This window comes from Schistocerca gregaria, chromosome 8, assembly GCF_023897955.1.
Source record: "Schistocerca gregaria isolate iqSchGreg1 chromosome 8, iqSchGreg1.2, whole genome shotgun sequence".
Lineage (NCBI taxonomy): Eukaryota > Metazoa > Arthropoda > Insecta > Orthoptera > Acrididae > Schistocerca > Schistocerca gregaria.
The window spans coordinates 495,626,623-495,650,750 of record NC_064927.1 but is presented as its reverse complement, the minus strand read 5'-3'; the positions used below and the strand labels follow the sequence as shown (position 1 = coordinate 495,650,750).

The following is a 24,128-nucleotide window of genomic DNA, read 5'->3' as shown; positions in this document are numbered from 1 at the left end:
TTCTCTGCCCTCTCTCTGTCCATTCCCTCCACCCACCTCTCTATGCCCATTTCCCTCAATGTTCCTTAGAGTATCGAGTAAAAATAAGAAACTCCGTCAACATATTTGCGAGATTTCTCGGAACAACGGTTCCCATTTATGTATTACATATACATTTATATATGTAATATTACCATAATATATAGGCTATGTCCGTTTCAAAGTTCATTAGAGTATCATGTAAAAATTGAAAGTAAATCGTTCAAGAACTTTTCAAGAGCTGTGGTAATTACGCTTTCCCTTCATGTATTACATATATATGTATATACACTAAAGTGTCAAAGAAACTGGTATAGGTTAGAGACATAGTTTAGGCATGCGTAATTAAAATTCAGAAATATGTAAACAGGCAGAATACGGCGCTGCGGTCGGCAACGCCTATATAAGACAACAAGTGTCTGGCGCAATTGTTAGATCGCTTACTGCTGCTACAGTGCCAGGTTATCAAGATATAAAAGAGTTTGAACGTGGTGCTATTGCCAGCGCACGAGCGATGGGACACAGTATGAAGCGATGTAGTAGGGATTTTCCCGTACGACCATTTCACGCGTGTACCGTGAATCTCAGGTATCCGATAAAGCATCACATCTCCGACATCACTGCTGCCGGAAAATGATCCTGCAAGAAGGGGACCAATGACGACCTATGAGAATTGTCCAACGTGACGGAAGTGTAACCCTTTCGCAGATTGCTGGGTCAATCAACAACTGTCAGCGTAGGAACCATCCAACGAAACATCATTGATATGGGCTTCCGGAGCCGAAAACCCACTCGTCAACCCTTGATGAGTGCACGACACAAAGCTTTAGGCCTCGCGTGGGCCCACAAACACAGAGATTGGACTGTTGATGACTGGGAACATGTTGCCTGGACGGACGAGTCTCGTTTGAAACTGTGGTGATTGAGACAACGTCACCAATCCATGGAACTTGCATGTTAGCATGAGACTGTTCGAGCTGGTGAAGGCTTTGTAATGATTGGGGCGTGTGCAGTTGGAGTGATATGGGACCTCTGATACGTCTAGATACGAATCTGACAAGTGACACGTACGTAAGCATCCTGTCTGATCACCTGCATCCATTTGCGTCCATTGTGCATTCCGACGGACTTGAGCAATTCCAGCAGGACAATGCGACACCCCACACGACCAGAATTGATCCAGGAACACTCTTCTGAGTTTAAACACTTACGATGGCCACAAAACACCCCAGACATGAACATTATTGAGCATATCTTGGATGCCTTGCTACGTGCTGTACAGAAGAGATCTCCATCCACTCGTACTCTTACGTATTTATGGACAGCCCTGCAGGATTCGTGGTGTCAGTCCCCTCCAGCACTACAGCAGACATTATACGAGTCCACGCCAAGTCGGTTGCGGCACTTCTGGGCGCCGGAGGGGGCTCTACATGATACTGAGCAAGTGTACCAGTTTCTTTGGCTTGTCAGTGTAGATAACTGCATCATTTGCAAAAAGTCTGATGTTACTATGAATATTGTCTGTGTAGAAGTATATAGTTATACACACATCAAAAAAAGTTTTGCATCACCTTGGTTCCGAGAGTTCCAGAGCCGGTAGAGAAAATTGGAATAGAGATCAACATCAACATCATTTCCACCCTTTCTATTGCTTATGAAAACCACACATTGCATGTTGTACCATCACACAGCGCGACCTTCAGAGCTGGTGGTCCAGACTTTTACACACTGGTACCTCTAATACCCAGTAGCACGTCCTCTTGCATTGATGCATGCCTGCATTCGTCGAGGCATACTATCCGCAAGTTCATCACGGCACTGTTGGTCCAGATTGTCCCACTCCTCAACGGCACTGTTGGTCCAGATTGTCCCACTCCTCAACGGCGATTCGGTGTAGATCCCACAGAGTGGTTGGTGAGTCACGTCGTCCATAAACAGCTCTTTTCAATCTATCCCAGGTATCTGGAGAACATGCTGGCGACTCTAGTCCAGCGACGTCGTTATCCTGAAGGAAGTCATTCACAAGATGTGCACGATGGGGGCGCGAGTTGTCGTCCATGAAACGAATGCCTCGCCAATATGCTGCCGATATGGTTGCACTATCAGTCGGAGGATGGCCTTCACGTATCGTACAGCCGTTACGGTGCCTTCTATGACCATCAGCGGCGTACTTCGGCCACACATAATGCCACCCCAAAACAGCAGGAACCTGCCGGCTTGTGTGGCCGAGCGGTTCTATGCGCTTCAGTCGGGAACCGTGCGACCGCTACTGTCGCAGGTTCGAGTCCTGCCTCGGGCATGGATGTGTGTGATGTCCTTAGGTTAGTTAGGTTTAAGTAGTTCTACGTTCTAGTGGACTGATGCCTCAGAAGCCAAGTACCATAGTGCTCAGAGCCAGAACCAGCAGCAACCTCCATTTTTCTGTACTCGCTGGGCAGTATGTTCAGCTGACCGGGTTGCCTCCAAACACGTCTCCGACGGTTGTCTGGTTGAAGGCATACGAACACTCATCGGTGAAGAGAACGTGATGCCAATCCTGAGCGGTCGGTTCGGCATGTTGTTGGGCCCATCTGCACTGCACTGCATGGTGTCGTGGTTAGAAAGAACGCCATGGTCGTCAGGGGTGTGAAGTTGCGCATCATGCCGCCTATTGCGCACAGTTTGAGTCGTAACACGACGTCCTGTGGCTGCACGAAAAGCATTATTCAAGACGGTGGCGTTGCTGTCAGGGTTCCTCCGAGCCATAATCCGCAGGTAGCGGTCATCCATTGCAGTAGTAGCCCTTGGGTGGCCTGAGCGATGCATGTCATCGACAGTTCCTGTCGCTCTGTATCTCCTCTGTGTCCGAACAACACCGCTTTGGTTCACTCCGATGCGCCTGGACACTTCCCTTGTTGAGAGCCCTTCCTGGCACAAAGTAACAACGCGGACGCGATCGAACCGCGGTATTGACCGTGTACGCATGGTTGAGCTACAGACAACACGAGCCGTGTACCTCCTTCCTGGTGGAATGAATGGAACTGATCGGCTGTCGGACCCCCTGCGTCTAATAGACCCTGCTTATCCATTGTTGTTTACATCTTTGGGCGGGTTTAGTGACATCTCTCAAGAGTCAAAGGGACTGTGTGCGTGATACAATATCCACAGTCATCGTCTGTCTTCAGGAGTTCTGGATATTCATAGCCAATGTCTATCTGCAGGATCTCTGGGAATCGAGGAGATGCAAACTTTTTGTGATGTATGTGTATAGTACATCTCACTTAGTAGCTCTTCGTTATTTGCAGGCTATCCCTCCGTGATACTGACGTTACAGTGAGGTTTGGCACGGGGAACGGTAGTTGTAAGGACTTTTTAGTGACGATGCTGTCGCTGGAGTGAAAGGATGTGTCCGTAACTCGTGCTTTTGCGCAGGGAACGACTCGGTGAACTATGAACTCATTCTTTGTATTCCTAATCGTGTAATCTTCCGTGCATTATACCCAGACATGTGTGTATGTTCTTTTCGTTGTTGCTTTGTACTAAATATTCTAACACGAATGAAACATCTGCTGGGTAATTATTTAGTTTAGCTGCAGAAGGAAATTCAGTGAGACAGTGGGAAGTGTAGGTATGCTAAATAATCGGACATCCTTGACTAATGATACCTCTAAGAGCAAATCTTGGTGAACTGAGCTTCTCGCTTAATTTATCATTATTTTGACCCCACTTTGACCAAGTACCACCGCTCTAGGGAATCAGCAGGTGTCAAATCTTTCTGTATGACTCTTACACAAAGATTTGAGGCTGTATTTTGACGATGCACGCGGGTACGAGTAGCAGCTAGTGAGTCATTTGCCCCGTCCCCTTGCAGACGGCGCTGGTGACGCTGGCGGCTGTGCTGTGCCTGTGGGTGCAGCCCTCCGGCTGCGCCAGCATCCTGGCCATCTTCCCTCTGGGCGGCATGAGTCACTGGCAGGTGTTCCGCGGACTGCTGGTGGAGCTCTCCAGGAGGGGCCACCGGCTCACCGTGGTGACGCCCTTCCAGCAGGAGGGCGACCCCTGGAACCACGTCCAGACCAAGGCCAGCCTAGGAGGTGGAGGAGGAGGAGGAGGCGGCGGTCGAGGTAACGGAGTGGCAGCCACGTGCGGGGGCGCTCTCACATCTGCGTCGGCGTCATTACTCTACAATTCACAATCAAGCGCGTAACAGAGGGTTTGTCGAACCACCTTTAAGCTACTTCTCCACTGTGCCGCTCTCGAACAGTGCACAGGAAAAAAGAACGTTTAAATCTTCCCGTAAGAGCTCTGATTTCTCTTATTTTATTATGATTATCATCTCTCCCTATACAAGTGGGCTCCAGCAAAATATTTTCACAGTCCGAGGAGAAAGTTCGTGAGGGAAATTTCATGAAAAGGTCCTGTCGCAGCGATAAACGACTTTGTTTTAATGACTGCCATCCCAATTCGTGTACCATATCGGTGGCACAGACGAATGGAAAAACTGTCAGAAGCCGACCTCGGGGAATATCAGTTTGGATTCTGTAGAAATGTTGGAACACATGATGCAAGACTGACCGTACAACTTACCTTAGAAGATAGACTAAGAAAAGGCAAACATACGTTTATAGCATGTGTAGACTCAGTGAAGGGTTTTGACAATATTAACTGGAATACTATTTCAAATTCTGAAAAAGGCAGGGGTCGAATATATGGGGCGAAAGCCTATTTACAATTTGTACAGAAACCAAATGACAGCTATAAGAGTCGAGGGGCATGAAAAGGAAGCAATGGCTGGGAAGAGAGTGACAGAGTGTTGTAGCCTATCCCTGATGTTATTCAGTCTCTATATGATCTAACAATACCACCACTTGCAAAGCAGGTTAGTAATCAGATTAATAATGTTGCTCAAGTAGCATATGTTCGCTTTATCAGGCAACAACAAAGTTATTGACTGTGGATGGTATCGTCAGAATAGAAATAATGAAGTCACTGTAAAAAAGTCATTAATTTTGGACTTATCTTGAATGGATTCCCACGTGAATTTCGTCGAAGTTGTTATGGCTCATCTTGTCGATTCTACCGTGTTTCCACTTTGACTGCTAGAAGGTCCAGATCCGTATTTTAGCAATGTTTGAAGACTTAACAAATGCGTTTTTCAGGAAATTCTTAATGATCAAACAATCCCAGATCAGAACAATGGTATGGTAGAAATAATTTTTGACTCGGTGTTCACGATCCACATTTTTATTAAACTTCTTGTAAATTCACATATACTTCTTCTTAATTGTCACATCATCGAGAAAACAGGTTTGTATCAATATTCATATATTTAATTTCCACTTTAACCAAACACAAGACTTGACTGTTCTTTTACAAAGCGAAAAAACAACTTAACTTCTGCAAAGCGAAACAAAGCCTGCTCTGTGCGCATTCGCGCCGAAACGGTTACAAGTAAGTCAAAGATTATTACAGTCTCACAGAAATGTATACACACAAGAACCATATCACTGTAATATATCGATGCATTGCAGTACCTATATATTAATAAAACCAAACGCGAATATTGTCACAAAATTATGTCTGTTACTTCGCAGGAATGTACTACGATATTACTGGTATCGAGAACTGGGGTTGGAGTGCCGTAATGGTCACGTAAATAAAGAACCATTACAATGAGGAAGCAGTAAGGGAAACACAAGAAAAATTTGGAGTAGGAATTAAAATCCATGGAGAAGAAATAAAAAGTTTGAGGTTTGTCGATGACATTTTAATTCTGTCAGAGACAGCAAAGGACCTGAAAGAGCAGAAGAGTGGAATGGACAGTGTCTGGAAAGGCGCTTATAAGATGAATATCAACAAAAGAAAAACAAGGATAACGGAATGTAGTCGAATTAATCAGGTGATGCTGAGGGAATTAGACTACGAAATGAGACACCTAAAGTAGTAGATTAGTTTTTCTATTTGGGGAGCAAAACAACTGATGATTGTCGAAGTAGAGAGGATATAAAATGTAGACTGGCAATAGCAAGGAAAGCGTGTCTGAAGAAGAGAAATTTGTTAACATAGAGTATAGATATAAGTGTCAGAAAGCCGTTTCTAAAGGTATTTGTATGGAGTGTAGCCATTATGGAGGTGAAACTTGGACCATAGACAAGAAGAGAATGGGAGCTTTTGAATTGTGGTGATAAAGAAGAATGCTGAAGATTAGATGGGTAGATCACATAACGAATGAGGAGGTACTAAATATAACTGGGGAGCAGAGGAATTTGTGGCACAACTTGACTAGAAGAAGGGATCGGTTGGTAGGACTTGTTCTGACACATCAAGGGATCACCAGTTTAGTATTGGAGGGCAGTGTGGAGGGTAATAACCATAGAGGGAGACCAGGAGGTAAATACATTAAGGAGATGCAGAAGTATGTAGGTTGCAGTAGTTACTTGGAGATGAAGAAGCTTGCACACGGTAGAGAAGCGTGGGGAGCTGCATCAAACCAGTATCTGGACTGAAGACCACAACAACGACATCGGTAGTACTCTCTCCCCTATTTCGCAATAATACAACACGAGCTGTCGTTTTTTGCGTCCTCCGTCAGTTCTATCTGATGCGGATCCCACACCGCACGGCAATTCTGCCGAAGAGGGCGGACAAGCATAGTATAAACAGTGGCACTACTAAACCTGTTGCACTTTGTCAGTCTTCTGTCAATAAATCGCTGTCTTTGGTTTGCTTTCCCCACAATATTATCTATGTGATCCTTTCAGTTTAAGTTATTCATAAACCCTAAGTGTTTAGTTTACAGCCTTTATTTGTGTGTGCTATATCATGTAACTGAAATTTAGCTGATCCTTTTTAGTGCTCAGTAGATGACTCCACACTTTTCATGATTTTGAGTCAGTTGCCACTTTTTGCACTATGCAGATATCTTGTATAAATCATTTTACAATACGTTTTGATCACCTGATGACTTTACATGACGGATAAGGACAGCGTCATCTGCAAACAATCTAAGAGGGCTACTCAGACTGTCCCCTAAATCGATTATGTAGATCATGAACAACAGAGGGCTTGTAACACTTCCTTTGGGATCGTCAGATGTTACTTCCAGTTTACTCGATGACTTTCCATCAGTTACTATGATCTGTGACCTTGACACCAAATCACGAATCCAGTCACACAACTGAGATGATAGACCATATTTCACACACGTATAAAACAGCAAATAGATATCCCAGTTACTAGACTAAAGAAAACTCAAGATAGTCACAGTTACATGGGAGTAAAACTATTTAACATGTTGCCAATAGAGGCACATAATGTATCACTGAATGAGTTTAAAAGTGTCACAAAGAAATGGCTTAGGGAAAAAGCTTTTTATACAATAGAAGAGTTTATAATGTGCACTAAAGATGATCTTAAGTACCGGTACTAATATAGTTTCACTTAGATTAAACTTATACATGTAAATATAATGCAAATACCTTCAGCATCAAGGACAAATTCTTGTATCTTATTAGACAATAATGATCTACAATATATTACACCATTTCAGTTAGTTATGTAAACTGTATATGTACACAAATGACGACATCAGTTGCATTTTTAATGCCTAAAGATGGAGAATAAAATAAATAAATAAAAATAAATAAATAGACATGCAATTTGATTAGAAGGTGCTTGTGAGCTATGGTGTCAAAAGCCCTCTGAAAATCTAAAAATATTGAATAAACCTGTCGTCCCCTGTCGTGAGAATAAAGAACTAGTTGTTTATCACAAGAACTATATTTCCTTAAGGTCATTGCGAGCAGCCGGGCGGGGTGGCCAAGCGGTTCTAGGTGCTACAGTCTGGAAACGAGCGACCGCTACTGTCGCAGGTTCGAATCCTGCCTCGGGCATGGATGTGTGTTATGTCCTTAGGTTTAAGTAGTTCTAAGTTCTAGGGGACTGATGACCTCAGAAGTTAAGTTCCATAGTGCTCAGAGCCATTTGAACTATAACGAGCACCCACCCCCCCCCCCCCCCCAAAAAAAAGGAGCTGTGACTCTGAAACTGTGAGGTGCTGCTCTACACATTCACTTCTCAATGTGATATTTCCGAGCGATGGATGATTTCGCATATATGTCTGTTGTAGAAGTCTGCATTTTGATTGTTCACGAAACGTTCCAGCTCGAAACTCACCTCTCCATCATTCTGGAAACGGCTGCTATGCAATGGTTTCTCCATCTGCGGGAAGAGGAATAGGTCATTGGATGCCATGACAGGAATCTAATCTAAAAACAAAAATTGACAGCCCAAAGAAACAGCACGTGTGGCTCTGTCCCGTACAGGACGTGCTGGGGCTTTATTGTGGAGGAAAAATGCGCCTCTTCGACGTCTTTACACAATGCCTTGCCTTGAAAGTCTCTTGTAACCTCATCAGGAGATTTAAATAGTATGCTCTTGTGACCGTGTGCTTGTATCAGAGTAATCTGTCAACAATGCACCAAGCCAGTCCCAAAAGACATCCAGTGACACGCTTCCCAATGATGGCTGGGTCTTAACCTTATCAGGTGATGCCGAACCCCCACCTTTACGCTGCTTGCTTTGCTCCTTTGCCTTGAGGTTAAATTGATACACTTGACACTCACCCATGGTGATTAGGTAGCTAAGGAAATCCACTCCTGCCTCAATTCAGTGGACTTTTTAAATGGGTGTGAGAATTTGCAGAACTCAGTGGACAGTGATCTACGTCATGTTCAGAGGTCGTGCAACATGAAAGCTGACTCATGGCAGATTTTCACGTTTTCCACAGTCGCGTAGATTATGACCAAGCGGTCTTCGAGGATCACAGCCCGTGATTCTCAGTTACTCGCAGATTGAATGTGTGCCACTTCATTCTTCATCAATCAGGCTTGTTTGACCACACTGGAAGCATCAGTACCAGCTGACCACTGCATTGCATCTCAGCATGCAATTTTGCAGTGTTGTTTCCCTCCAAATGCAGAAAACAAAACATGCAAGATAATCTCCTAATGGAGGTTTCATGTCTTTTTTTTTTCCTCCGGCCTCTCTAGGAACTGTATGCATCTGCATGGCGAAGAAAACTACAAGGATTTCTGTGATCAACTTCATGGCATACACCAAATCCATATTTATAGCATTTATGGATTTAGTGGAAGCTTTTGACAATGTGGACTGGACTACACTCTTTGAAATTTTGAAACTTACACAGAAACCAGGCTGCAATTGTAAGAGGACATGAAAAGGAACCACAGAAGAGAGTGAGACAGAGTTGTTGTGTATTACTGAATTTATTCAATGTACACTCAGCAAGTGATGAAGGAAAACTCTGGAAATAGATTAAAGTTCAGGAAGAAGAAATAAAAACTTTGCTGTTTGCTGATGGCAGCTGTAATTCTGTCAGAGACAGTTACGATTTCGAAAAAGAAGTTGAATTTATAGTGTCTTGAAAGAGACTATAAGAAGGGTAATGGAATGCAGTCAGAGCACAATGAGGTGACAAAAGTCATGGGGTAGTGATATGCACATACGAAGAGAGTGATAGTATGGCATACACATGGTCCAAAACAGTCATGCATTGGTGTATCTGTCATTTATGCTCAGGTGATTCGTGTGGAAAGGTTTCCAACGTGATTATGGCTGCAAGATGGGAATCAACAGAAGTCCATGAATGGCTGCAAATGGTCTCCAAGTACCTGAACATAACCATTTTGGGCAATTAGTTTAGAGGGCCCAGTCCATTCCATATAAACAAAACCCACACCATTATGGAACCACCACCAGCTTGCACAGTGTCTTTTTGACAACTCGGGTACGTGACTTTGTGAGGTCTGCACCACACTCAACCCTACCATCAGCTCTTACCATCTGAAATCAGGACTCATCTTACCAGGCCACAGTTTTCCAACCATTCATGGTCAAAAAAGACCAGCATATGAAATGGGAGTCCAAATGCTATCCACAGGATGCAGAATGGAAACGTGAGTGGCAAGCTACAAGAACCCGAAACCATGAACTTGTAGACAATCCAACAGTTCCAGTTCCAGTCTTCCGCCAACCAAGGTTGGTGTGGATGCAGTTAAACAGATGTCGGACTGAAGAGGGTAGGTGCAATAACAACATTCACAAACCGAAGGGGGTATGAACAAATACAATATGCACAAGTGGGGCTTTTCAAGTGACAGTGTGTTACTGTGGTGACACCCAAACAATGAGCCACACTGTGAATGAATGTCCAATCAGATCAACAGACTTTGAATGCAAAATGGTAGTTGGAACTAGGCACATAGGGTATTCCATTTTGCAAATTGTTATGGAATTCAGTATCCCACAATCCAAAGCGTTAAGAGTCTGCCAAGTACACCATACTTTAGGCATTATCTCTCACTATGGACAACAGCCTTCACTTAACGACCAAAAGCAGCGGATTTGCACAGAGTTGTCAGTGCTAACAGACAAGCACCACTGCATGAAATAACTGCAGAAATCAATGTGGAAAGTACAAAGATTGTATCCGTTAGGACAGTGTGGTTTATTATTATTATCATGTGCATCAATTACAGCAATACACATTTAGCAAAACAAAGAAATATATATATATAAAAATGAACGTGTGAAATTATATACAGTACACAAGTTTTAAAACGGCTCAGGCTACACTCGGATGTTGATGGACTTGATCCAGCAGAGTGCCTCGTAGGATGCTTGATGGAGCTTCTCAATGCCACCAGGGAAGCATCTGATTGGACATTCATTCACAGTGTGGCTCATTGTTTGGGTGTCACCACAGTAACACACTGTCACTTGAAAAGCCCCACTTGTGCATATTGTATTTGTACATACCCTCTTCGGCTTGTGCATGTTGTTGTTGTACCTACCCTCTTCAGTCCAACATCTGTTTAGCTGCACCCACACCAACCTTGGTTGGTGGAAGCCTGGAACTGGAACTGTTGGATTGTCTACAAGTTCGTGATTTCGGGTTCTTGTAGCTTGCCACTCACGTTTCCACTCTGCATCCTGTGGATAGCATTTGGACTCCCATTTCATATGCTGACTGAAATAAGGGATTGGTTGACAGAACACATCCTGTGTCATCAAGCAGTCATCATTTTGACAGTGGAAGGAAGTGGGGGGAGGGTAAAAGTTGTAGCAGGACACCAAGAGATGAATACAACACAATGAGCAGATTCAAGTAGACATAGGTTACAGAAGTTATGAAGAGATGAAGAGGTCTGCTTAGGATATACTAGCATAGACAGCTGCATCAAACCAGTCTTTGCAGCAAAAACTGCATCAACGATAACAGTTAGGTAAACCAAATACTTTCATAGAAAGGGTACAGAATTAATGAGCTGTTACATTCAAGTTGGAAAGGTACTAACTTGGTTTGACCCTCAGCATGTACGTTCATTGTCTCAAAATTGAACTCTTTTTGGATATTGACCTTTGTTACACAGTAAAGGATGCAACATCACAGTGTTTTAGTTTCAGCTGGTCATCTGCTGGATGATGAGGAGATCACTAACACTTCTGTTCATACATTAGGGTAACAAGACCAGACCATCCAGTCAGTGACAGTTTCAGTGCCAACACTTATCACGAATCTGTACATCTCATAGATCACAGTTTGTAGAAGCAGACACTTGAACACAGTTGTCAACATAAGAATTTTGTGTGCCCTCTTTCTCGAAACACATCCACCAACTGTAGATCGATAAATGTAGTTTATCTTAGTAACAACCAAAAAAAGTTCACACAGATTGTTCTAACTAGGAACACACAGCAAAACACTGCTGTAAAGAAGTTACAGTTTACTGGGTAACAGGGTGACATCAACAAGAATACTGTGAAAATAATGTGATTCTTGTTGATCGAACAGTCCACAGGTTCACAATGAAAGTAGTTTACAAGGCTCAAACACATTTGACACCTAAGGGACCAGAGGCTCGTGCGTATTCTTATAAAGACACACTCCACATCAGGGGTCACTGGAGTAGTGCTAAGCATACGTGGCAGATCTGGTGACCGTGGTCGTTGACGAGGCTGCTACTGGCAGCCACCTCTGCTCACTCTGGGTACACCGTCTGAATGTTGGTGAGCATTACGCTTTGAGTAGTGGCCTGAGTTATGTCTGCTGTGGGCAGTGGGAGTAGTAAACAGCAGGTTACCACACCCCTCCTCCTTGCAGGAGGAAGGAACAGGCTATGCCATCTACAATGCTCTGACTGGAGAGATGTCTGTGGCATCATCAGCAGACCGAGAGGCAACTGGTGCACAGGACTGGCAGCAGGGGCAGAGTCCACGGCAAGGGTCGCCGACACGGGCAGTGATGACGGCAGACTGGAGAGGAGAGGCTCTGGAGATGGAGACCGAGCTTCTGTCCCCACTGACAGTGGTGCCTGCGTTGTGCAGTGGGACGTGCTGGAAGGAGCCACAGGAAGTGAGCCCACCATCGGTGCTGACAAAGCCCCAACCACCAGGGTAGGCGGGCACGACCGGGCCCGCTCGACCCCAGAGCAACTAGGGCCTGTGAAGAATTAGGTGCCGTGCCTATGGTGCAAGGAGGGGTCCCTGTCTCCATTTTGGGCTCCAACTGTTTCTGGTGGTGTGCCACAAGTCGAACTTCGGTGCAAACCACGAACTCGTGATGGCTGCGCTGGTAGTGGATGGCGGCCATAATACAGTGAGGGCACTGTCCGAATGTGATCCAGATTGGTGTGGCAGGTGTCAACATTGTCAGAACTGGTGCTTCTAGTGGACACCTGCCTGGTGGCAAGATGTTATGCTACCTGCACTGTTCATGGCCTTGCAGGAGCTTGGTGGGCCTCGCGGTCCCCACTGGCAATATTCTGTAAGATATTCAAAGAATATGAAAGCCTTCTCAGTTAGGAAGACTTCTACATACCTGTGCTTCTACATCACAAACATTCAGATGAGGTGCTCTGGTTCACCATTTGACTGTGGATGGAAGGAAGGTGGCGTGATGTGGCGAATGCCATTTTGTGTAAAATGTCATTAAAAGATTGTGCTGCAAACTGAAGAACACTGTCTGAAAGCAGGGTGCAAGACAAGCCTGCTATGGAGAATATCTTCAACAGGGCACTGACCATCATGTGTGCTGTCATAGAATGGACAACAAATGACATGAACAAACGACAAAAAGCATAAATTGTCATTAACCAGAAACCAGTAAAATCAATATGGACTCTTTCCCAAAGTCAATTAGGGGCCAGCCATGGCAAAACTACAATACAAGGAGATGTCCTGACCTGAACACTTGTGGCAGGCCATGACATATTGGTGGTGTGCCAGTAGTTTTAAATGAGAGATCCCCCCACTGATCCTGATGTAATAAGCAGAGGACCTCCCACCGCAAAGCCACTGGAACCATGACGTGGGGAGTAAGCCGTTCCTTTGACAGGGAAATAATTTCATTGATGAGGGAGAGGCAGTGGTGCAACGCAAAAAATATTCTGAATCGGGTTTGTTGCCCAGCCTGGCAGATGGTCAGGCCACCCAAGTAGGATCATGTGTATGAACTGTCAGGGAACAGGACCTGCTGCCACAGTAAGGGCAATACAGGAACTGGTGATGAGGAAGCCATCCACCAAATGCCTCATCTCAGTATCCAGCTCAAAACAAAGTAGTTCCTCCTGGTTGAATAATAGTCAGTACCCTTGGGAAGCCGGGATGTTGTGAGGTGGAATGAAAGTGTATCTCATAACTGTACCAGGACAAAAAAGAGCTGATTATTTCGAGCAGGTTTGTCTGATAAGGCCACTGACAGGCTAAAAAGGGAAACCAAGTGGTTTGGTCAATAATGAAAAGAAATTTTGCTCCGTACAAGAGCAAATTGAGTTTTTAAGGCATAGGCAATAGCAAAATCTTTGTTTTCCACCAGAGAATAATATTGCTGAGCTGAGTAGAGAATGTTTTGATGCAAAGGCAATAGGCTGTTTGGAACCAACTGAATGGCGATGTGCCAGAACTGCAACCATCCCGCACAAGGACACATATGTAGCCAGGACCAAATGCTTGCCAGGTTGAAGTGCTGCAAGACATGGTGCAGAGTGTAGATTGTCCTTAAGGCACAAGAGCACACTGACAGGCTGCAGGTCAACCAAAAGCAGCACTTTTGTGAAGCAACAGATGCAAGGTGTGGGCGATGGTGGCCACCGTGGGTATAAACTTGCAATTGTATGCCACCTTGTTGAGGAATTCCTGATGCTCTCCATTGGGTGCATGCCCTTCTAGGAAATTTCATGATACAAATATACAATGGGAGGATGGAAAAAGTGAGACTTAGTTAGCAATATTAAATTTGAGGCATGCGACCTGTAGAACTGAGAATGGAGGTTTCATAGGTGATCCTCCATGTGGCACCTGCCACAATGATATCATCAAGATAGCTGCAAAGATGGACGTAAGCTGGCCTAAGAAACATTGAAAGATGGCAAGTGTACTAATGACCCCAGTCATTAGCCATTGATGCTGATAGAGGCCAAAAGGCATATTAACCATAAGCAACTGTTTTGATGTGTCATCCAAGAGAATCTTAAGGCAGGCTTTGTCCAAGTTGATTTTCAAAAAGAGTTGTCTCCCAGCCAACTTTGTGGGTAGTTCCTTAGGGTGAGGCAGGGCGCAAGCATCTATGACTGTCAGTGCATTAATAGTGATCTCAAAGTCGCCACAGAGCTGAAACTGGTCGGATGTCTTCTTTACAATCACTAAGGATACATCCCATTCACTTGAGGAAATCAGTCAAAGCACACTTCTTCCCTGAACCAGATAGCTTAGCAATAGAAATACAGCATCTACTATCAGTGTTCTGCAAGAATAGATACACAGTCAAACAGATTGAGAAGGCCCTTCAGCAGGCCACCCTGCCACATGATGTAGAAGGAGAGCAAGATGAGGCAAAGACTGTGGCATACCTGACTGGTGTGGTATCTCTTTCAAGCAAAATCAGCAGGATTCTGAAGAAGCACAATATCAAATGACTGTTCTGTCTACTTACCAAAATAAGAAGGCTACAGGGAAACATGAAAGACAACCAAGAATTATGAAAAATAGGAATTTATAATGTACTTCGTGACTGTGGCATTCCATTCATTGGCCAAACAACTAGGGAAGTGGACATCAGATGCAAAGAACTTCAGAGGCACACGTGACTAGAACAGGGAACTAAATCAGACATTGCAGAGTACTGTCCGGACTCTTTAATTCCATGAACTATGGTGTAGCAAGAGTCTTGTACAAAAGCCCAGATACTGGGATAATAATAATAATAGCTTTATTCAACATTGAATGGTACACTGCACATGTACAAAGAAACAGTAATGATTAAAGTTATTTGTACAATACGCAAGACATATCCTCCTGAATACGTCAGTAATTTACAACAAAATTACAATAAGATGTTTACTGATTTCTATTCACAAAATTTCACAAAGCATTTGTTGTTCTTCATGTAAGTATGGTACTCTTCTAATGTGTAGAAAGGGTGTTTTACTAAAAATTTCTTAAGCTGATGTTTCAGTTTAATTGTAGGAAGAGCCATGAGTGCACTAGGCAGTGCATTAGCTAATTTTATACCTGTGTGCTGAGGCCCCTTTTTGTAAAGTTCTGTTCTGTGGCAGATACTGGGACCATTTTATAAGGGAGACTAGATAGAGAAAGGTATTAGAAAATCTTGTGAACCATGACACTGGGTACCAAGACAGTAGAACCTGTGATCCTGATTTGCAGTTGCTGAAAACGCAATGGGGGCAACAGCAGAGCTCCACAAATACAGGAACTGAGAATGTGCATAAGGAGAACAAATCCCAGACACAGCACCAGGGGCACCAGACTGAAGGTGGAACATTGCAGCGGGCTTCTAGTGGGAGCAGACCTCAAAGAGGTCACCTAGTACAGCACCAGGCTGAAAACAGAACACCAGAGTCCAGATGGGTGTTTGGGATTGAAGACGAAACAGCAGTACTCAGCCTGGTGCACTGGACCAAAGAGGGAACTCCTAAGGGTGCTGTTAGCAGGAGAAAACTGCAGACGGAACACTCGGAACCTCCCATGGAGGCGTAAGAGCTTAGCTATAGTACAGGACACGTTCCACTTGACAGTCAGTCTCAGGCAGCACCTGATGAAGATAATCAGTCACATTGGTGAAGTACCATTCAAGAATGGTGCTGTTATCTGCCACAACATGCAATGCCTCAAGATACATAACAGTTTATTAAACTGTACAGTTGAGATTTACCAGAGCAGGTGAGCTGTATATTGAGGCAACAATTTGGTTTGCTTAATAACTAGTTACTTAGTAAATTACAAAAGGCTTCAGAACTACTTTGTGTGGCTGTGCTGGGGATTACATATTTATGACTACAGTTGTCACATTTGAAATTATGATAAAATATGCAAAATCTTAAGTAGCATCTTAACTGGCCAATGAACACTATCATTTGGTTCAGAAAATTTGGGGCAAGAAAAGTTTAGTGTGTGACTTGGGAATTAAGCAGGTATAGTGGCACAAAAGGCAAAACAGGTGTCCATATTTCAGCACTGTCTGTTAAGTTAATCAGGATCCAAAAAATTAAAACCAGTTGCAGTCAAGTTTGGAGTCATAGCTTTCTGTTGGTATGCGTGAGTATTTCTGCAACTACTGATTGGATCAGTCAAAATATATCATTACAATTATTTGTTACTTCTAATTAAAATGGTTTCCAGAAAAAAACCAAACACATTACTGTGCTCACAACCTTCAAAACCATCCTCTGAATCATAAGTTTACATGCAATGCAGTTGTAATGACGTTTTGATAGATCTGGGCATACAATGCATACAAACAATACAAATAACTAGTTTCAAATAAAAAAATGATGAAAAAAGTTAATTACAAATAGGAGGGCAATATAACAGGTGGAAGACCTCCAGCTTGCTCTATTACACAGTCAGCAGACTTCAGTACACTACCTACTTATGCTTTCAATGACTGAAACAAACAGATTTTAAAGGATGTTGCATGCAGTAACTGATGAAGTGTAGAGCATACAGCAAGTTGGATGTTTCAATAACTTTAAATGTGGTTAACATATTCTTGCCCTGTTCACACACAATATGGTGAGTCTACCATTTGGATTAAGAATAGATGTATTTTAAAGTAGGCAGATGTTAAAATTTGCAATACATAAATACTTCAATGTTGTTTGCTGAACTGAAGACCCACCCCACTTACTATATTAACCAGGAATAACCTGGATGAACATCCACGTGGGTAGTGTAGACAGTATTGTTTAATGTTTTGCTTATTTTACACATATGTTCATCTAAATGCAATGTATGTCATATACAGGACTATAATTATCAAAGATGGAATTTTGATTCTTTCTGTTACAGGAGTAAATTTCTTGGATTTTGGCAAGCTTTCACACCAACAGCAGTTCCTTCTCATGTTCAAGATAGGAGAGCAATTTTGTCAAGAGTTAATGGAAGATGAAGGTGTGCAAAGCCTTATTAATACACAAGATGAGAAGTTTGAGCTCCTGATAATTGAAGCTTTTTTCCATGACTGCCTACTTGCTTTTGCACACAAGTTCAAAACTCCCATTGTTGGAGCATGTGCTACTGGAGCCGGTGCTACATGGACACATGCCATGGTGGGGAACCCCTACCCTCTGTCCTACCTCCCTGAAATAGGGGTTGCCTACACAACCAATATGAACCTCTTCCAGCGGACATACAACATTTTTTCTGCTCTCACTTTCAACGCTTATCGCCATTACTTTTACCTTCCAGCTCTGGACCAAATGGTCCAGAAGTACTTCAAGGATCCCAATATACCTCCTTTGGCAAAACTGGAGAGTAATACTTCTCTCATGCTACTTAACAGTCATTTCAGCTTTGACTACTCCAGGCCCTTAGTACCAAATATTATAGAAATAGCAGGCATGCACATTAAGACACCAAAAAAACTTCCAGAGGTAAGTTATATTTTCTATACATTGTTAGTATAAAAATTTTAAAGACAAGATACATCTGGCTCCTATTACTGTACTTAGTTTATTGCTTAAAGAAGCTATGTACTGGTACCTTCTTTTTCCTTAGAGTGTATGTAGCTTCCAGAAATTGCAAAAAACTGCAAAGAACTTTAGATTGATACACATTATGCAAGATTCAAACATTTAAAATTTAGGTTCATCATTGAATACTGTATATGGAAAAATAAGATTCATTATGCAACAGTAAATGGGAATGACATAAGAGAACAACAAGCAAAAAATTAAACAGCCAGTATATGGAAGGCACATCATTATCTGCTTATGGCTGTACAAATGTTTATTCTGCTATTGCAATTTTGGCATTAGTCCACTATCAAGCATTTACAAATATAGCACATAACTTATCAGCAACATATAATCTGGAAGACAACAATAGTAAGAACACCAAACTTGGGAATCTGGCAACAAGCATGTACTTACAAATTATGAACTAAAAATTTAACGTATACCAAAGAGATGGAAAGACACATTAGCAAGTTATTAACACCTTCCCAAAATGCACTTTAAAGAAGTATTTGTATTTCTATTAAATAATCAAATGAGTACTACTTTTCCTCTTGTAACTTGATAGCTAAAACAATTGGCTGTCATAAGTATTTCTTTTCAACAACGAAATCTTATTTTTATGAAGAGCTCTACTTCTTCTTCTTCTTCTTATATATTCATTTGTTTCTCTCAAAATTTTCATCATGCCAACTCACATCAGTTAACTAATATTTATAATGAATGCTTCAGTTCAATTCAGCATAATATTCTGCTATATTTCTAATATAATTTACTTGAAACTCTAATGTTAATTTTAATGGCTGCCTTGTTCAATTTGAGATTTACTTCTCATTTTTCTTTTTCATACAAGCGCACTTTGCACTGCCTGACAAAAGTATCAGCATTAAACAATTTCTCCTTTTGCCTATGGGTACTCCTGCACATCATGGTAGAACATACTACAGATACACTTTTCAATTATATACACTTTATTAAAAGCATCTTTACACAAAGTTCGTGCAAATAATAACGACATGCAAAACACGGTTAAAATAATTGCAAGGAACAGCAAGCTAAAAAAGTTCATCCTCACAGAGGCGGAGGTCAACTCGCGCTGAGTTGACTGCCACTACAGAGCCCCGTGCCCCCATAGTGCAGAGCACAGTGGAGGTCATTGAACAGAGGAGCAGCTGATGTGCTGAGACATCGTGCAACCAGCCATGTCGTAGTTGTCGTGAGGGTAAGGCGAAGCTGAAGTTGCTCTTCACAAGAGGAGGAAATGAGGAAAGCATGTAATCTTGGTGCCAAAAAGGGGAGTGGAGTGGACGACATGCACAGGTTAAAGTAATGTGAGGGGTGGGAGAGGGGGAGTAAGTTGAGGATATGCACAAAAGGATCGTAATAGTATGCCGGCCTGTGGAATCAATGGAGGCAGTAATGTTGGCCTCATTTAAAAAGGAGGTAAAGGGTTATGTAACGTTTCATAAGGATAATGTGGGGAGTGTTGGGGTCAATGAAGGAGTGGGGAGGGGTACGGAGAAGGAAGACAGTATCATCGCAGATCTGGATCGAAAGATCTTCAGAGGTGAACAACGAGATAGTGACGGAGATTTTTGGGACACTCAGTGGTGCTGGTGAGAGATGACTCATCAGAATGAACACAGGAGAGTCATCTGTTCCGAGCACAACACTAGGGGACTCATCATAGCACTGGGAGGGAGGGGGTTGGAAGGGGAAGCAAGAATCGGTGTGCATTGATCGAACAATGAGTTGCCATACTCATCTGGAGTAGATTCACTGGGTAATGAAGCTGTCGTTAGAGCATGACAGTACCTTATGAGCCCCAAATAAAGGAGCTGCAGGTGGGGGTGGGGGGTCACTGTGAATGAAATGCAGATGGGGAGAGGGCACACGAATGTTTGAGATGTGTGAGCGAACACATTCATCTGTTGTGCACAGAGTGGAGAGGCAAGAGTATGAGAGCCCTCAACATACTCTGTGGGAAGGACCAACGATTCACTGTACAGTACCTTGGCTAAAGATGATTGAAGGTCCTCTTTGAAGGTAGTGCATGTGCCCAAGAGGATCCACGATAATGCTTCCACCCAGCCACTGGCATGACACACGAGCACCACTTTCAGGGTATTGCCAGCATTCCACAAGTCTGTTACTTTGTGGATGGTAGGCAGTGGCACTGAACTTCGCAGCACAACATAGATTACAGAGCTTAGTGCACGTGAGTGATCTGAATTGCCAACCCTGATCTGTTGTGATAGATAGTGGGCAGCCGAAGTTGGCCACCCAGGTGTGAATGAAACCATAGGCTACTGGGCTGGCTGATATGTTGGTGAGAGGGACAGCATCCACCCACCAAGAGGAGAAGAGGAGGTAGCACATGTTGACTGACATTGCTACATTTTCAGGGAATTCACATGCACACACAGGTGTGGCAGTCACTTTTGATGTGCAGAAAAATAAAATGCTCAGTAAGTAGACACATAGTGGCTTTGATATATGGGTCAGCCAAGTCGTGAATGGCTTTGAAAACTGTGAGTCACAGTGTGGAAAGAACTATGGGATGCACTGTTCTGGTAGATGTGTCACACAATACTGGAGTATCTGATGCAGGTAACTGTCAGGATTCCACTATAGAGGACATATATGAGTCTTGTAACAAGTTCTATACTTTGGGATTTTGCTGCTGCATGTGAGCCATTTTGTCCATGTCAAGTGGTAAAGTAATAGTGTTAATTCTCAACATTTAGTCTGCGATGATATTGTCAGCACCTTTGATGTAGTGGACATTCATAATCTACTGAGAAATGTGGTCCATATGTTGAACACAGAGTAGTCACTAGCATCTGTGTTAAAAGAGATGTATGGATTGGTTACAGGGTGTGCAAGTATGACAACATTGGAGAGCACGGCACTGAGATTTTTAAAAGCTTGTAACATAGCACCCAACCAGTTCATTCTATGTAATCTGGAAGTGTTCTATCCTGCTAAAGCACCAATAAAAAGGCCTTAAAGTGAAGCAGCATCAGATATATGGCACTTGAAAAAGTTTATCATACCTAGAAACCTGTAAATATCACAGTAGGTTTCAGGTATCAGTAGGCCAGGTAGATGAAGTGACATGGTCAGAAGTTGGGCGAATGACCTCAGTGGTAACTTCATGACAGAGGAAGGGATGATAGTGTGGTGAGTTTTATTATTGTTAATTCTGACACCATTGTCTGTAAGGACTTGCAACCCATGTTCATCACTGGAAGAGGAAAAGATAACAATGTCATCTACATGTGCATAGCAGAATGACAGCAGTAAAAGTAGAGAATCAATAAAGCACTATCAGGTGTGGGCGGCATTTTTCAGTCCTTAAGGCATGAAACCATGTTCCATAGGCTAATTGGTGTAATGATGGCTGCTTAGGGGACATCATCAGCATGCATTGGTATTTCATGCTAAGCCTTGCGACAGTCTATGATCATAAACACATGCATGCCATGTGGCTATCGTGCAAAGTCTTGGCTGTGTGGAACAGGACAATTGTCAGTTGTGTGTGTGATTGCATTAGTCTCCACATAACCTGTAGGTACTGCCGGTTTTAGGGACCAGGTGGATAGGTGAAGACCAGGTACTAGAAAAGGGGTGGGCTGTACCTGTGTCTAAGAGTTCCTGCACAGTGGCTTGATTGGTGCAGTTTGTTATCTGTCAGGTGCCTTGTCTTGTAATGAATAGGAGGGCCTTCATTGGTCATTAACCTATGACAGGTGTCATGTGAAATAGCCATGAGGTGTGAAAGTGGGAGGGGGGGGGGGGGGGGGGAGTGGAGTGCCGAACATCACACACAACATTGATACAAGAAGAGTCACCAACCTATGAAGTCTGCCGAAATGTGTAGCATGCGGTATCGTGGCAGGAAGAGCATTGACCATTTGACTTGCATGTGTCAGGTTGTTGGAAGCGTCTGATGGAGCACGTTGTTGCTGGCATGAAGGGCATTTATGTCACAACATTGGAGTAAGAGCTCATACGAGGGAGTTAGCAAGTTGAGCTGTCAGAAGTTTACACTCAAATGATGGATGGACAAGCGTATCACAGTGAGGGAACTTGGTATAAGTGTGCCAGAAGTGTGATGCAATAGCACCAATAGCAGAAAGGACTGGTTGCCCAGCGAGAGGTCAATTCCGAGGACAGGACTCTCGACATCTGCCACATGGAATGTCCATGGGAGCTGCAGATTTGGGGTGAGCTGCAGCTGTAGCAGGGCTGCACCATGGACCTTGTCTGAATTATTGGCCTCGTGGAATGTACCAGGTGTGGGCAGAATGCTTGATGGAGTGAGAGCGGGCTGAATAACACTTGCTTCCACACAGGCGTCAATCAGGAAGCCTGTGTTCGTTGAAATGTCGAGCAAATAGAAGCATCTAGACATGAGGTGATTGTTGGATGGTTACTGACTTTGAAGGCGGCACCCTGGGGAAGAATTTCAGGATGTGGAGCCTACTGAAGCCCATGTGGTGAGTTTTCCATCACACACAGGGGGTGGCAGTTACAAGCAGTATATCCAGAGTTTGTGTCGAACCAACGTACACTATATGATCAAAAGTATCCGGACACTTGGCTGAAAATGACTTACAAGTTCATAGCGCCCTCCATCGGTAATGCTGGAATTCAATATTATGTTGGCCCATCCTTAGCCTTGATGACAGCTTCCACTCTCACAGGCATACATTCAGTCAGGTGCCATTCTTCACGGAGGGCTACACTGAGGAGTGGTATTGATGTTGGTCAGTCAGGCCTGGCATGAAGTCAGCATTCCAAAACATCCCAAAGGTGTTCTATATGATTCAGGTCAGGACTCTGTGCAGGCCAATCCATAACAGGGATTTTATTGGCATGTAACCACTCCTCCACAAGCTGTGCATTATGAACAGGTGCTCGATCATGTTGTAAGATTCAACCACCATTCCTGAATTGCTTTTCACCAGTGGGAAGCAAGAAGGTGCTTAAAACATCAGTGTAGGCCTGTGCTGTGATAGTGTCATGCAAAACAACAAGGGGTGCAAGCCTCCTCCATGAAAAACACGACCACACCATAACACCACAGCCTCCGAATTTTACTGTTGGCAGGACACACGCTGGCAGATGACGTTCACTGGATATTTGCCATAGCTACACCCTGCCATCAGACTGCCACGTTATGTACTGTGATTTGTCACTCCACACAACATTTTTTCATTGTTCAATTGTCCAATGTTTATGCTCCTTTCACCAAGCGAGGTGTTGTTTGGCATTTACCGGCATGATGTGTGGCTTATGAGCAGCAGCTAGACCATGAAATCCAAGTTTTCTCACCTCCCACCTAACTATCATAGTACTTGCAGTGGGTCCTGATGCAGTTTCGAATTCCTATGTGATGGTCTGGATAGATGTATGCCTATTACACAGTACATACCTCTTCAAATTTCGGCAGTCTCTGTCAGTCAACAGACAATGTCGAACTGCACGCTTTTGTGCTGTACATGTCCCTTCATGCTTCCACTTCACTATTGCATCAGAAAAAGTGCACCTAGGGCTGTTTAGGAGTGTGGAAATCTCATGTAGAGACATATGACACAAATGACACCCAATCACCTGACCATGTTCGAAGTCCGTGAGTTCTGCACAGTGCCCCATTCTGCTCTCTCATGATTTTTAATGACTACTGAGGTCGCTGATATGGAGTACTTGGCAGTAGGTGGCACCACAATACACCTGATATGAAAATAGTATGTTTTTGGGGGTGTCTGGATACTTTTGACCACATAGTGTAGCAAGTAGGCAGGATGGGTAGTACGACATGAATTTCCAACACCTGTCTTCACACTGCACTGGGAAATCTCAAGAGTTGAAGGTGAAAAGTGGGGAGGGGGGTAGGGCAGAGAGTGCAGGCAGTGTGGCGGGTCTGCCGCTAAGTGGCTGCACTGCTTAATTGCTCGATGTGTGAGATCTTGCGTAACCTACTCTGGGTGGGCAAGGAGGAGGGATAGCCCTATCTGTATCAGGACTGCCAATGCAGGGAACAGAATCTGGTCTTGCAGAGGTGACAAGCTC

The 24,128-nt window shown here is 43.6% G+C and overlaps 1 protein-coding gene across 2 annotated transcripts in view; it reads left to right on the top strand.

Moving 5' to 3' along the window:
- The window catches only part of LOC126285459 (UDP-glycosyltransferase UGT5-like), a 52,791-nt gene that overhangs the window by 9,755 nt on the left and 18,908 nt on the right, over positions 1 to 24,128 (top strand). Inside the window, exons 2-3 of one of the 2 annotated variants that reach the window (XM_049984867.1) lie at positions 3,869 to 4,121; positions 17,386 to 17,969. In XM_049984867.1, coding sequence (XP_049840824.1) covers positions 3,869 to 4,121; positions 17,386 to 17,969 — 837 coding nt within the window. The remainder of the gene's footprint in view (positions 1 to 3,868; positions 4,122 to 17,385; positions 17,970 to 24,128) is intronic. The other variant, XM_049984868.1, reaches the window with a different exon arrangement.